This window comes from Hemibagrus wyckioides, linkage group LG04 (genome assembly GCF_019097595.1).
Source record: "Hemibagrus wyckioides isolate EC202008001 linkage group LG04, SWU_Hwy_1.0, whole genome shotgun sequence".
In the NCBI taxonomy this organism is placed as follows: Eukaryota; Metazoa; Chordata; class Actinopteri; order Siluriformes; family Bagridae; genus Hemibagrus; species Hemibagrus wyckioides.
Genome location: NC_080713.1, coordinates 31,256,199 through 31,272,358, shown reverse-complemented (window position 1 = coordinate 31,272,358; position 16,160 = coordinate 31,256,199). Strand labels below are relative to the sequence as shown.

The 16,160-nt window shown below is 40.3% G+C and overlaps 1 protein-coding gene across 10 annotated transcripts in view; it reads right to left on the bottom strand.

Moving 5' to 3' along the window:
- Positions 1-16,160, bottom strand: part of LOC131351771 (protein NLRC5-like) — a 172,681-nt gene that overhangs the window by 147,351 nt on the left and 9,170 nt on the right. For all 10 annotated transcript variants that reach the window (XM_058387338.1, XM_058387339.1, XM_058387336.1 and 7 more), the window contains exons 2-12: positions 16,108-16,160; positions 15,501-15,611; positions 15,094-15,189; positions 14,326-14,436; positions 14,027-14,084; positions 10,789-11,008; positions 8,803-10,564; positions 4,566-4,739; positions 3,132-3,299; positions 2,309-2,479; positions 1,733-1,906 (exon numbers count right to left, since the gene is read on the bottom strand). The exon at positions 16,108-16,160 is cut by the window's right edge and continues 57 nt beyond it. In XM_058387338.1, coding sequence (XP_058243321.1) covers positions 1,733-1,906; positions 2,309-2,479; positions 3,132-3,299; positions 4,566-4,739; positions 8,803-10,564; positions 10,789-11,008; positions 14,027-14,084; positions 14,326-14,436; positions 15,094-15,189; positions 15,501-15,611; positions 16,108-16,160 — 3,098 coding nt within the window. The remainder of the gene's footprint in view (positions 1-1,732; positions 1,907-2,308; positions 2,480-3,131; positions 3,300-4,565; positions 4,740-8,802; positions 10,565-10,788; positions 11,009-14,026; positions 14,085-14,325; positions 14,437-15,093; positions 15,190-15,500; positions 15,612-16,107) is intronic.

The following is a 16,160-nucleotide window of genomic DNA, read 5'->3' as shown; positions in this document are numbered from 1 at the left end:
GTGAGATTCAGAGAGTTTGAATCTCTATAATGCCACAGCCATCTGTGATCAAATCTGGCTAGTTTATAAGTGTAGAATAGTCATACTGTCTCTCACCTGCTAATCACAGTGATACAAGCTAATTGTGAATATATGTTCAAGGTTCAAGGATCTTTATTGTCAATACCACCAAATGTGCAGACATACAGAGGAATCGAAATACCGTTTGTCTTCTCTCGACAGTGTTTACATTGTTAATGCAGTCGGTGCAACAGAGAATAGATTTTGTGTTATGGTACCAGCAGTATACTTGTAATAAATAGACATAAATGAACCAGTGAAAAATAAACTGATCATCTGAATGAATATATATCTGAGTAAGTGTAAACAGTGAAGTAAGCTAGTTAACTAATTATTTATTTATTTATTTATTAGTCATTGCTATGGATGGAGCAGGAGAATCAAACCGGTGTTACATCATGGCACCCAGAGGAAAGCTGGTAGAGGAATATTAACAACATCTGGTTGAACTGGATGCCAAGTTAAACACGCTCAGTAGTGCCATCTCCATCATGTTCATCTTTCACATAGACCTGCCTAAAAACTCCCTTTTCTCCCAAGTCCATAAATTATGCTCGAGAAACTTCACAGGTCAAATGATTCCTACTAAACTGCTCAAGCCCTCAAGTGGGTCAGGGAGGTCTGGTATCAAGAACAGGAACTATTATTTTCATACTACTACTTCATGGAAGCTTTTCAGCAAATTTTCAACCATAACACTGAAGGCAAGGAAATTAAAGAGCAGCTACACACAGTCACCCAAGAGAAAATAAATAAAGGTGAATATGCACCAGAGTGCCTTTCAATAGGTGCCTTTCAATATGATCAAAGCCAGAAATTTGGCCATGATGACAAAAAGACCCTTGTCTCCCTGTTTTAGCTATTCATCTGGATCACCTCATCAGCAAGTGCACAAGGGGGTGGTGAGTTCCCTGCCCAAAACAAACTATTTGGAGCCCATTCAACCAGGCCAAACCAGACCAAACCACACTGAACATGAAAAAAGAAGACATCTTCACATGTTTTATTACTTTGGAATCTCTAAAGACTTTGTGAGTGATTAAAGCACACAGTTCACCTCCAGGTTCTGAGCTAGCTTTATGGAAACTGGGAGTCTCTGTAAGCCTTATGTCTAGTTACAATCCACAGACAAATGGAAAGTAGAAGGGTGAATCAGGTGGTTTTCTGAGGGCTTTCTGCTGTGAAAATGGATTAGGCTCATAGGCTGAATATACCCAGAATTCACTGTGCCACTCCAGTGTGTACTAGGTTACCAGCCTGTTACCCAGAATGCTAACCCCACAGACTCACTAGCACCCAAGATCTAATCATTCGACACCTGCTTCCAATCAGTCCCTTTATAAACAGACTTTAGGCACTGCCTCATTGCAAAGTAATACTCAGTGTGCCCTACCTAAACATATGAAGCCCCTGATTCTATGTTTTTTATATTCTGTTTTTGATCTTGTTTTGCTACCTGGTTTATGAATTTGCCCTTATTTTCCTCTTCCATTAGGCATATTATTGCTTAACGTTTCAGATATGTTTGCCAGTTTGTTTGAATAAATCCTAAACTGCATTTGCATCCATCTCCAATTCAGTCACATGACAGTTTTTGAACTTTAAAAAATATGCTTAAAATTATGTAATTTCTCCTCCATGATCTAGTATAATATAACATCAAATAACGTACATGAGCTTCTGGAGTTTACAGGATGAATTCTTTAGTAGAGTAGAGATCTTATCCATTACTGAATTTCCCAGTGTGTTCTCACTCAGGTCCAGTTCTGTCAGGTGTGAAGGGTTTGAAGTAAGAGCTGATATCAGATCAGTACAGCCTCTGTGTGTAATACTGCTCTTATTCAGCCTGCAGACAGAGAACACAGCTGAGAAAAAGATCTCCAAACAGAGAACAGATAACCAACCATCATGAACAACTGTAAATTATAGGACTAATTTATACAGCATAGTAAAAACTTCATTAATTTAAATGTGAATACAGAGAAAAATATTCATTCATTCATTTTTAATATAAAGTGTGTCCTGGTCAGTGTGCTGGAGGTGCATGTGGAGTCTTTCCCAGGAATACTGGACATGAGGTGGGAATACAAACTTTCACATGCTCATTTACACCTAAGGATCATGTAACACAAGAAGGTGGGAGGAATCTGGAGAACCTTGAGGAAACTGACAGGGAGAGTATGTGATACTCCACACTGCCTCTGCTGGCAAAGAGGACAAGATTGGATGCAGAAATCAGACCACACACCTGAGTCTCTGAGGTCTGCAGTGTGGATCCTTCAGTAGAACAGAGAGCTGCTTCACTCCTGAGTCTCCAGATATTTTCCCACTCAGATCCAGTTCTCTCTGCAGTAAAGGGTTTGTACCCAGAACTTCAGTTAAAGCAGAACAGGCTTCCTCTGCCTCAGGACTTAACAGACTGCAGAGAAAAAACACCAACTGTCAGAGTCAAACTGTGCCTGGGTCACATCATTAATTTTATGAGACCTGAAGGTCTTTAACTGAACTCTATTTATATATTTCTTTGCATGTTTCTAATATCCTGTCAATTACCACAAAAACCCAGACTCTGAACAGACTAAAGAGGAAAAACACGATTACAGCTACAGGTCAAACTGTGCACGAACAACATCAACATTTTTTCGTGAGATCCTGAAGGGCCGTAATTGAAGTCTATGTATAGTATATTCTTCTAATTATTTATCATATTCTATTAATTACCATTTAGACTAATTTGAAAATATTTGAATAGAATTATTTTTTTTAAAAATCTAATAAAAAATATTATTTTTATATTTTTCAGTGAAACTGTGATAAATATATTTTATGACAATGTCCTTAATCTAAAAAGAATATTTGGCAGTAGATTGTACCCTACAAGCCATTTGAGATTTTTCCAAGTTCATGTGAGCCAGAAAAACATGGCATATCCTCTCTACCACACAGGTACTTGCTGAATACCTAAATCATAAACACAAACTATTTTATATTTAATTGCAAGCACAGTCAGAAAATATTTCCATGAGTATTTTATTCACAATAATTTAATAATTGTAATAAATATAGCTCACCTCAGTGTGTTCAGTGTACAGTCTGGATCCTGTAGTAAATCAGTGAGCAGCTTCACTCCTGATGCTCCAGGGTCGTTCCCTCTGAGATCCAGCTCTATCAGGTGAGATGATTTCAGAGCTTCAGCCAGAGCAGTGTATCCTTCCTCTGTTATACTGCAGTCTGAAAGTCTGAACAAAGGGCAAAGTTAAGAAAGATGCCAATCAGCCTACAACACATGTCTTTGTACTGAGGGAGGAAAAGTGGAAAAGTTACAATAAACTGGTTGCATAAGTATGCACATCCTTTTAAAATTGGAGATGTGTCTGCATTCATAATGAAACAATCACATTCAGTCTCCTGTTCAAAAGTAATTATCATACGTCTGACATCAGTGAAATTATTTGATTAACCTCAGAAAAAGATCTTTCTGTTGGATTTTCTTTAAATCTTCTTGGTTTCATCTGACAGCTGAAGCCACAGTCCCTAAAGAGCTTACAAAGCATACATGCTATTTGACTTATTGAAAGCTTTCGATCAAAGGCCATCTCTATCAAGTGGAGAAAATAGGGCACCATAGTAAAACCAACAAGTACAGGATGTCTCAAAAAATTTAGAAAAGGACAAGACAAAAACTTTTATCAGGGAGCCTGTCAAGGCACCTACAGCTGTGACAACAATCGCTCATATTCGTGACATGTCTGTGCTAAACTGTGTGTCATGGTATGTTGAGACCAATTCCAAAAGGTTCCCTTAATAAATGTGCATCATTAATAGTACCCCATTCCTATGGTGCAGCATGTGCTTTAGAGCTGCTTTTCGTTAGCCAGAACTGAGGCTTTTACAGAGGTAATGGGAATCATGAGCATCTGTACATCATGAATCTCTAGTACTATGCTTTTAGATGTTGGGTAGTAAGCTGAAGATGAAATGAAATCCCACTGTTTAACACAACCATGATCCATAGAATACATCTAAATCAGGGGTGTCCAATCTTATCCCCAAAGGGCCGGTGTGGGAACAGGTTTTCATTCCAACTGAGCAGAAGCCACACCTGAGTCTACTGAAAGCCAAGATCTACTGATTAGCTAGTTGGAATCAGGTGTAGCTTCTGCTTGGTTGGAATGAAAACCTGCACCCACACCGGCCCTTTCTGGATAAGATTGGACACCCCTGATCTAAATCAACAAAGGAGTGGTTTCACCCACAAAAGAGTAATGTTTTTGATTGAGCTAGCCAAAGCCCAGACCTGCAGGTTACATTTTGATAGATCTACAATGTTTTTGCCATATGGCAGAATATTGAGTGGGAAAATATTTTGACATAATTATCTTGGCTTAGTTAAATAAGATATACAAATATACATTTTTGTAATTATTATATATATTTTTTATTTTTGTGTGCCTGTAATCAATCCCTCAGATCAAAAGTCTACTCAGTAGAAGAGACGCACTCACCTCATTTTCTCCAGTTTACAGTTTGGACTCTTCAGTCCAGCACAAAGCTCCTTCACTCCGGAGTCCTCCAGAGGATTACTGCTCAGATCCACCTCAGTCAGCTTGGAGGATTCTGAGCTGAGAACTGTGTGTAAAGCCGAGCAGCTTCTCTCTGTCAGGTTACACTTATTGAGCCTGAAAGGAGAAAATGTCAGAGGAACATCTCAGGTTACATACACTATATTGCTAAAAGTATTGGGACATCTGCCATTATATGCACATGAACTTTAATGGCATCTCATTCCTAATCCGTAGGGTTTAATGTAGAGTTGGCCTGCCCTTTGTAGCTATAACAACTTCAACTCTTCTCGGAAGGTTTCCACAATGTTTAGGAGTGTGTTTATGGAAATTTTGACCATTCTTCGCATGGTCAAAATGGACCAAGTGCATTTGTGAGGTCAGACACTGATGTTGGACAAGAAGGTCTGGCTCCCAGTTTCCGTTCTAATACATCCCAAAGATGTTCTTGCAGGCCAGTCAAATTCCTCCACACCAAACTCACTCATCCATGTTTTTATGGACCTTGGAACAGGAAGGGGCAATTCCTAAACTGTTCCCACAAAGTTGAGCATGAAATTGTCCAAAATTGGTATGCTGAAGCACTGAGAGTTCCTTTCACTGGAAAGGGGCCAAGGAGCCAAGCCCGACCCCTGAAAAACAACCCCACACCATAATCCCCCTCCACCAAACTTTACACCTGGCACAATGCAGTCAGGCAAATACTGTTCTTCTGGCAACCGCCAAACCCAGACTCATCCATCAGATTGCCAGACAGAGAAGTGTGATTCATCACTCCAGAGAACACATCACTGCTTTAGAGTTTAGTGGTGGTTTACACCACTGCATCTAATGCTTTTCATTGCACTTGGTGATGTAAGGCTTAGATTCAGCTGCTCGGCCATGAAAACCCATTCCATGATGCTCCATGCACTGATCTTCAGCTAATCTGACTGCAACACAAAGTTTGGAGGTTTGTGGCTATTTACTCTGCAGAAAGATGGCAACATCTGTGAACTGTGTACCTCAGCACCTCTGCCCCCACTCTGTGATTTTACATGACCTACCACTTCCTGGCTGAGTGGCTGTTGTTCCCAATTGCTTCCACTTTTTAATAATACCACTAACAGTTGACTGTGGAATACTTAATAGTGAGGAATTTTCATGAATGGACATGGACAGGTGGCAACCTTTCATGGTACCATGCTTGAATTTATTGAGCCCCTGAGAGCGACTTATTTTTTCACAAATGTTTGTAGAAGCAGTCTGCATGCCTAGGTGCTTGATTTTGTGTACCTGTTTATTGTTATTGTTTAGTGTTATTGAACACCAGAATTCAATAATTTTGAGGAGTTTACCAAAACTTTTGGCAATATAGTGCATGTAAACCGGTATCCTGATATGGAAAAAAGATATAATGGCATGATGCTTTGGGAACACCCCAACAGAACCGGTGTCTTAAGCAGGTGTGAACAGAATTTCATTGGCTGAAAAGGGGGTCAGTTGGCACAGGAGAACCATTCAGGAAGACCATAAAAGGGCATCTACATCACATATCCCCAGATACTAGGGGACAAGGCTAATAGAAAAGCCGTTTTCAGGGTCAGGATCTTCTCAGAGTCTGACGCATAGGGCACAAAAAGAGCTTGTGATAACTGCCCAGGACCACAGAGACATCCACAGAGGGAATTTGTGGTCTGCAGGAAGGCCTCAGCTGTTTATCACATTGTCAGAACTGAGCAACCAGAGAGTGTCTCACAACAGAGGCCCCAAGGATGGGTGCATGGCTAATAGAAATAACCGCCACATACACTTCGAGTGTGGTGAGGGTTAACGCCACTGAGAGGCGTTCCTGGAGAAACTCCAGCTTCAGCATTGAACTGACCTTGATAGCAAAAGCCTTCTTTTATAGGCATAAAATCTCCTAGTGGAAGGATACTAGAGTTCAATACTCGTCCAGTTGAGAGACTGAAATTTATGAGTGAGTCCCCCTCAGGGGATAGACCCAGAGGTTCCTTATTCCTAGGATAAATAAGGTCCCCCTGCACCTCTGACAGAAAATCCTCCCAGACAGAAGGAGTGCCATCAAGGAGGGATAGGTCCAAGAACCAAACACAGAAGGGCCAGTGTGGAGTTACCAGTAAGAGATGGACACAGTCATGGCATACACAGATGAAGCCTTGGTCATGTCTGCACCATGGCATCCCGCCTGAGAGGATCTGGAGGGGTGATGAAAAATCAGAGGGGATAGTGACTTCTCAGAGGTGAACAAATCCTCTTCCACTCTGTCATACCTCTGACATATTTGGCCTCTACCACCTAAGGATGAAGGTGACACTCCTCGGCCTCAGCCCATGCCTTCACAGGTTGCTCCCAAGTTTGCATGCCCCAGAATGTAAATCAGCTCTTAAAGAGAGCAATCCAGTCTTTGTCCAAAGCAGGATCTCCTATGCAGCCTGAACATGGGACATCCAATCTTGGTGATTGATATGAGACATCTGTCATGTTGGACCAACACAGAGAAGCCCCGGAGCTTTGGGAGAAAGTGTTTCAGCACTAGAAACACAGCCTTCATTGTATCATGAAAGGCAAGAACCTCCCCATGTGACAAAGGTGAAGGCCTCCCCATGTGCCATAGGTGGGGCGGCCATTGAGAAACCTACCCAAGAGAGAGGCATCTATCAAGAAAATCTTGCAATGGCAACATGCCCCTAGAATGGGAGACAAGGTAAGTAAGTGGGTTCTTCTCCACAACTGAAGACTACCCTATAGATCTTATAGACCTGACAGGTTGTTGCACGGATGAAAGCCCCTACTTTTGAGCCAGAATTTAGTTTTGGCTTAAGAAGGACCAAAGGAATGACACTGGCTGCAGCTGCTAGGAGACCTAATAACATCTAAATCAAGGACTTAAAGATCTTACCCTAGCCTCATGTTGTTCACAGCAGCAAGGACTGGGTCCACACAAGCATGAAACAGGTATGCCTGAAAGAATGCCTGGTCGAATCCCAGATTGCCCCTAAAAAAGTGGTTCTTGGGGTTCAACCTGAGACCCATGCTCCTGAAATGGGCAAGGATGACATTTCTGCTCCCCAAAGCACCAGAGGTGGCTGAGGTGGCAGGGATGCCCCTGGAGAGCGTCAGGGGGGTCAGGGACACAGTGTATTTGGACCCACCCCAAGGGGGACTGCTCCCAGAGACTTGAGCCACCAGGCATCAGGCCCACTATTTGGCAGCTTTTCTCAAGGGGATGATGGTTCTCATATTGTCTCTCTCCAGCTAAGACGGATTCTGAGTGTGCTGGCTCCTCAGAACCTGATGCAAACAGTGTAACAAGTCCTTGTTCGAAAGTCCAAACTGCAAACGAGAGAAAGGGGATCACCCTGAGATTGCAGCCTTTGTGCTGCCTTGGCAGATGTGGGACCTAAGCCACTAAAATAAAGCCAAACTCTCACAGTGCATGCAGCCAGCTTCCTTAACAGCTCATCTCACAAGCAAGTAACTCAAATACATACATGTGTTTCATTCTCCATTAGATTGCTGTAGAAATCACACACTGCAAACAAGTGGATTGCTGAAGACAAAGAATCTGGGGATATATAATATAGATACCCTTTTATGGTCTTGCTGATACATGCTCCTACGTCACTTGACTCTCTTTTCCACCAATAAAATTGGTGTGTTCACATGTGCTTCAGACACTGGTTCCACTGGGGTGTGCCCATAGCATCAAGCAATGGCACAGCACTGAAGCTCCCTTAAAAGTGAACTCATTCAACTTTGAGCTCTTTGTGAACCTGGATAAAAATAAAACTGAAAATCACTGGTGTACAAACCATATTTACTGTATTACTACAGCTGCCACAGTGTTGTCACAGTATTATGACAAGAGATTGGGCCGTCCTCTCTGTTAAACATCCTTTTTAAACACAATAAACAATGTTCTAATTTCTCCTCCTGATATTTCATGTTTTTTTACTCTGCTTTGCTTTAAGCATATATTGATTTATTACATCCAGTATCATACTAATTCTTGAAATAACAGTGTCAGTTAAAATGCATCTATATTTAGTATGAATAAATTATCCTGAGTAATTAGGTGTGTTCCTGTAAAGAGACCGGACATGAATCAAAACAAATGCACATGGAAATATGAACAAAAACACATAAAAACATGGAGCACACCATAGGTTTTACTTACAGAACTGTTGTAGCTTGCTGGGCGACTTGTAACAGTCTCTTAAAGCATTCATCTGACTTTATGAACTTCTGTAGGTCAAACACTTCCAGATCCTCCTCTGAGGTCAGCAAAACAAAGACCAGAGCAGACCACTGAGCAGGTGAGAGTTCAGCTTCAGAGAGACGACCTGAGTTCATGTAGCTTTGGATCTCTTTCACCAGTGAATCATCATTTAACTCGTTCAGACAGTAGAACAGATTGATTAATCTCTCTGGAGATGGAGTTTGTTCAAAGTTAAATTTGATGTACTCAACTATGTCCTTTCTGCAGTCAGAGCTGCTTCCTGTGTGTGTCAGTAGACCTCGAATGAGCTTCTGATTAGACTCCACTGAGAGGCCCAGAAGGAAACGGAGGAAAAGATCTAAGCGTCCATTGTCACACTGTAAGGCCTGGTCCACTGCACCCTTAAGGAACTCAGACATTTCTGATGTGTTGAAAAGACCAGACAGATCAGTGGTTTGTTCTTTTGTTTGTTTTTTGTCAATGAAGCAGAGAAACGCATATAATGCAGCCAAAAACTCCTGAACACTCAGATGTACAAAGCTGAACATCTTCCCCAGGTGGAGTCCAGACTCTGCTCTGAAGATCTGGGTACACACTCCTGAGTACACTGCCACTTCTCCAACATCAATGCCACACTCACTCAGGTCTTCCTCATAGAACATCAGGTTTCCTTTATACAGCTGTTGGAAAGCCAGTTTTCCCAAAGCCAGGATACTCTCTCTGGTCTTCTGTGGATCAGGGTCATATTTCTGACTGTACTTTTGCTCCTTGTGTTTGATCTGAAAGATCAGGAAGTGTGTGAACATTTGAGTCAGAGTCTTGGGGATCTCTCCACTCTCTGCTTCACCCAACATTCTCTCTAGAACAGTAGCTGAGATCCAGCAGAAGACTGGGATGTGGCACATGATGTAGAGGCTTCTTGAAGACTTCATGTGTGTGATGATTTTATTGGCCAGGATCTCATCACTGAGCCTCTTCCTGAAGTACTCCTCTTTCTGAGGATCATTGAACCCTCGTACCTCTGTTACCTGGTCTACACACTCAGGAGGGATCTGATTGGCTGCTCCTGGTCGAGTGGTTATCCAGAGGAGAGCAGAGGGAAGCAGATTCCCCTTGATGAGGTTTGTTAGCAGAATATCCAGTGAGACTGACTCTGTTGCGTCACACAATATCTCATTGTTCTGGAAATTTAGAGGAAGTCGACATTCATCCAGACCATCAAAGATGAACAGGACTTTGTAGACATTGCCATCTATTTCTTCCAGGTCCTTAATTTCTGAGAAAAACTGATGAAGAAGTTTCATCAGACTGAAATTGTCCTGTTTCACCAAATTCAGCTCTCTAAAGGGAAGGGGAAACAGGAAGAAGATGTCCTGATTTGCTTTTCCTTCAGTCCAATCCAGAATAAACTTCTGCACAGAGACTGTTTTTCCAATTCCAGCTACTCCTTTAGTCAGCACAGTTTTGATGGACTTGTCTTTAAAGAGCTCATTATATTTGATGGGTGTCTCTTCTATTGCTGGTCTCCTGGACGCTGTCTCAATCTGTCTCACCTCATGTTCATTATTGATGTCTCCACTCCAACTCTCTGTGACGTAGAGCTCTGTGTAGATCTGATTCAGAAGTGTAGATGTCCCATGCTGTGAGATTCCTTCATTAATTCTTTTACATTTATCTCTTAGTCTGGATTTGAGCTTTCGCTGATACACAGAAGCCATCTCTAACAAACAGAAAAATGTGATGGTTGCTCTGTTACTGTATTGATACTTACTACATTCTTCAGTCTTCTAACATTCATAAATAGGCTATATCATGAACAGATATTCAAAGAAACAAAACAGTAGAATAATTTTTCAAGTCTGTATTAATTAGGATAATATGGACCACAGGCCTATTGTGTTCGCTTTAAAGTGGTAGAATATTGCAATTTCATAAAGCTCTTACTGAGCTCCAGTTGATGAGCGAGATCTTCCTGCTTCATATTCCGTAGGATGTGTACTGTGATCTTCAATACATTCTCTTTAAAATCATGCAAATCCTCCTCATCTGTCTCTTCCTTTTCCACCTTCTCCCTCTCAGAGCATGCTGGGTAATCAGGACTCAGTAGCCTCTTGAACCTGTTCAGCTCATTCTTCAACAGTGTGATGACTTTCTCCTCCAGCTCCTGATTTAAAAAAAACATAAACTTGCTTATACTACTCTGATGTTGATGGTTGTATGATTTTATACTACATTTCTCTTGAATTTTGGATTGGAACATTTTTTAATTCATTTTCTTGAAAAACACCTGACAGTTAAATCAGAGTGCATATTAATAATATTAATAATGAATCATATTAAAAGACATTCTTATGTTATCATTTCTATATTAACAGTTCATAACAGCTCACAGGGACTTGTATGGTGGCCACAACACATAAGCTAAAACTTATAAACTGTCTTAAAATATTTGTTTAATAATTGATATTTTGAGGGGTTTTTTTTTGCAATTGTTTATTTAAACTTTATGGAGGAAGTCTACAGTGTCAGTTATTTTTATTAGTCAGAATTATTGCTGTATTTAAGGATTGATGAAAGATTGCACTACAAGTTCCAAAATGCTCAATGGCCTACTAACATGGCTATACTGGACTGCTCTTCCCACAATGCACTTTGTCATTCACTGTCACCAGATATCTGATCAAACACATCTGTGCTCAATAGCAAGAACAGCCTCACTCAAAATATTTTAGGACTCTGACTTCATGCTATCATTGTGAAGAATACATTTGGTTTACCTTATGTCCTGATTTTGCCAAGCCTTTGATTATGTGTTTAGAGTTCTGGTTTTGACCTGGATTCTGCGTTTCCTGTGCTTTTTGTCTAACCCTGTTTACACTGTTTACACTGATCACCTGATCTGTGCCTGTTGTCTGATTATGGGATTGCCTAGTGTTTTGGACTGTTTGATACTGTATTTTAATAATAAACTTCCCTTCCTGCATTTGCATCCATCTGATCTTGTGACAGTCCTGATATTAATACTATACATACTCTTTCTTTATCTCATCTCATGTTGGGTGTTATTGAGCTCCATGCATGTTATTAAGGTCACCCAAAGGTAAGCTAAGGAGCTAAAGATGAAACTATCCCCCCAAGCTGGTGATAGCTTCATTTTAACCTCATAGGTTTTTCAAATGGGTTAAATCATGTCCCATGTACCTCACATTGGTGTATGGAGAAAGGTAGACATACTTTGTGTACAAGAGACCATTTGGAAGTGGAGTAAGGCCAGGAGTACTGGTGTAGATGGGAAGAGAAATGGTGTAGGGGTAATCTTAAAGGAAGAGTATATTAAGAATGTAGTGGTAGTGAAGAGAGTGTCTGACAGAGTGATGATTGTGAAGATAAATGTCATCAGTGCATATTCCCCACAAGTGGGTTGTGTGATGGAGGAGAAAGGAGAGTAAGTTAGAAATGGTGGAAAATGTACCCAAGGATGAAAAAGTGGTGATTGGAGCAGACTTCAGTGAGCATGTTGGTGAAGGGAACAGAGGGGATGAGGAGGTGATGGGTAGGTACGGAGTCAAGAAGAGGAAGATTGTGGTAGATTTTGCAGAAAGGATGGAAATCGTGGTGGGGAATACATATTTTAAGAAGCAGGAGGAGCACAGGGTGATATATAAGAGTGGAGGAAGGTACACAGAAGTGGACTGTATTGTGCAGGAGATGCAACCTGAAAGAGATTAGAGACTGTAAGGTTGTGACAGGGGAGAGTGTAGCTTGATAGCATCGGATGGTGGTCTATAAGATGACTGTGAATCAGAGAGTGCGAGAATTAGTAAGGGTGAATTGAAGACAGCTATTAAGAGGATGAAGAGTGAAAAGGCAGTTGGCCCCGGTGACATGAGATGGAGGCATGGAGATGCTTAGAAAAGATGGCAGTTGAATTTTTGGCCAGATTGTTTAACAAAATCTTGGAAAGAACAAGTGTACTGATACAGATTTTTAAAGATAGTGCAGACTTGTAATAACTACAGAGGCATAAAGATTATCAGCCCCACTATGAAGATATGGGAAGGAATAGTGAAGTCTAGGCTAAGAGGAAAGGTAATGATCTGTGAGCAGAAATACAGCAATGCAGAGGACAGAACGAGATGGATAAAAATGATTCGCTGTGCTGACCCCTAACAGGAGCAGCTGAAAGAAGAACATGCACATACTGGCTGCAGTGGGTTAAACTTCTACCACCCATATCAGCATCAAGTTTATTTCCCTCAGTGTGCCAGGACCTTTGCTTGTGCACTAGTAATTAAGAGGAGTCAGTGATTGTGGTGGAGTAATTCTGAACTAACAACCACCCTCCATAAATGTAGTAAAGTTCATGCACCCAGGCATAACAAATACAATATGGATACTGATGCAATCTAGGTGTTATCTTGAAGAACTTATACCCTTAAAGGTCTGCATTGACAGAAAAGAACTGTACACATTAATGATAATAATAATTTACACTTTTGTGCAGCTGTATGCTTTAGCACCCTGCATGTGCTGATGATAGATCTTGAGTGACCTTGTGGTCAAACCCAGGATTCCTGCTTAAAGTTAAGTATCATAGACATAAGCAAGTCTATGTACTTTGTCATTGGCTTTGCTGTGTGTTACCATGGTCAATCTGCAAAACATCTGCAAAAACATTTGAGTACATGGTGTCTGAGTTTTGGGACACTGGCCTAAGAAGATCCTAAAAACCCCAGTAATAACATGATGCAGCCCTCCACAAAGAGTCTGTCATCTTCATGGACACTATTTACAGGCATAACAGTCCAGTCTGCACTGCAGCTACCAGTGCATTATCATGAACTTTTCCAGATCTCATAAGATCACCATTGTGTCTCAATGGGTGAGTGCAGTGAGCATAGCTGGAAACCCTTTCAGCAATCTGTAGGTGAATAACTTTTTCATGACCTACTGTTATGGTTTATCTAGATGTTTAACTCTACCTATATGGGTTATAGAGGGTAAAAAAATCTCTACATGATTTCCTTTTCTTTGTAAATAAACATTCTAATCTATTCTACACTATTAAAATATAAACTAAGTATGAAATATTTTGCAACACATTTTGCTAAAAAGTGTTCATTTCCCTGCAGGATGGAGACTTTGGGTCACACTATCGAAGGTTAGTCAGAAGTATACACACCTTGAATACTGAATCCATCCAATATCTGAAGATGATTTTTGAGCTCTTTTGGGGGGTTCTGTAAAATTAAATATTGTAAATTACGTTTTCTTTTCCAGACTCATCAAACCTGGAAGCCTGGCTCCACACATTCAGAAAAAAATTCAAGCTACCCATGTTTGTGCCTGGATATTAACAGTATTGTTATCTATATTTTATAGAAATAAAATGAAAATCTTTTTCCCCAACTATGCATGCACTTGTATGCTAACCCTACTTGATTAAAGACTAGGATTAGCAAGAGAAAGAGAGAGGATTACCTTTCCACTGAGGCTGTTCTACTTTTATAGTCGATGATAACTGGCATTGAGTGGTCATTCTTCCAGGCCACACAGCTGGGTGCAGAAGAATTAGATCCTTCCACAGTTTCACTAAAGAGTGTTTTGACAATTTTATAAAATGCAGTGATGCACATTTGATGATGCTTTCTGAGCCCCCAGAATGTCAATTTTTTACATCAGAAGACCACAAAACAAAGACTAATCCACTGATAATCATTAATATATGAATGCATTTATTGTTTATAAACTGCTTTATCCTAGTCAGGGTGGTGTTGGATCCAGAGCTAATCCCAGAAATACACCTTTAATGGGACACCTCTCCATGACAGTGCAGCATGCATGTGATTCATACTCTTACTGTTCCTCCATGTTGACTAAAGCAATGATGCTGCCATTTATAACTGTGCATTGTGCATTACATTCCTCAGTAACAAAGATACTGATCACATCTTTAAAGGCCCAACAACCCTTAGTATGGGTTCAACATCAATTAATGTGGACTTTTTTCCACTTTAAGAAATAAGGTATTGCTATGATCTGTGCTACTACTAGAGCATACAAAAACAGACTTTCATAGTAGGCCATGTGGGATATAACCATAAGAGTCATTTCTGAATAATTAACATTAAAGCACTTCATTAAGTACATTTATCACAAACAACACTTTACATTGATTTGAACAGTTTCAGTAACAGTTTCTTTTCAGATGTTATCTCAAAAGAAGATGAGAGGAAGAGAGAGGACTACCTTTCCCCAGAGGATGTTCCAGCCTTAAAGTTGAAAGGATTATGCATTGACCGGTCACTCTTATAGGACACACAGCTGGGTACAGGAAATTTGGAGCTTTCCGCAGTTCCATTAAAGAGGAAAGAGAAATATGTTAGCATTGCTATGTTAGCAAAACAGGGTGATGTGCATTTCCTGATGCTTTCTGAGCACCTCTGATAATCTCTTTATCAGCATCCTATAAGACATGGACTAATCCAATGATAATCATTCATTGATTCATCATCAGAAGATCATTTTATCCCAGTCAAGGTGATGGTAGGTTCAGAGTTTATCACAGGAATACTGAGCAAAAAGTGAGAACACACTTTAAAAGGAATATTTTTTCCAAAAGTTGTATTTGATGATGGGAGGAAGAGATGGAATACCTTTTCATCAAGGATGTTCCACCTTTGAAGTTGAGCAGAGTACGCACTGAGCGGTCACTCTTCAATGACACACAGCTGGGTACAGGAGAATTTGACCTTTCAGCAGTTTCACTAAAAGCAGAAAGAAAAGTGTTTCAGCAGATTTATCTAGTAAGAATGGTCTCCAGTTCAGACCCAGTTATTCTCCCCAGTGCTAGCAGAGGTCTGTGCTTCACCTCTTCTGATTTTTTAATTGTTAGTGCTTCTTACGCTTAACTCTACTTATGTCTTTGACTCTGACATTTATTGGTCTGTGTACAGCTTTTTTTCTGGTTTGTCTGTCTGTGTTTTTATGTCATTTACAGACATTTTTAACTAATTATATTTTCTGTCAGCAAACACAAACTAAACTGTGAAATGTAAAACTCTCACATTTAAACATTATTACTGCCATCTCACTGCTAGTCTTCACTCTTAATCCAGTTTTCTGAACCAGTTGATATTGTCCAGACCAATTTAAACTTTTTAATAATTTTAGGTTTGTGTATGTAAATGGTCTCTTCAATTTAAAAAAATACACTTTTAAAGCCTGATATATTTTAATACATGTTTGTATTGTAATGCTTACCTTTTCATCATCCCCTGATCCTCTTGACTTATTTCAGAGGGTCTGATTATCTC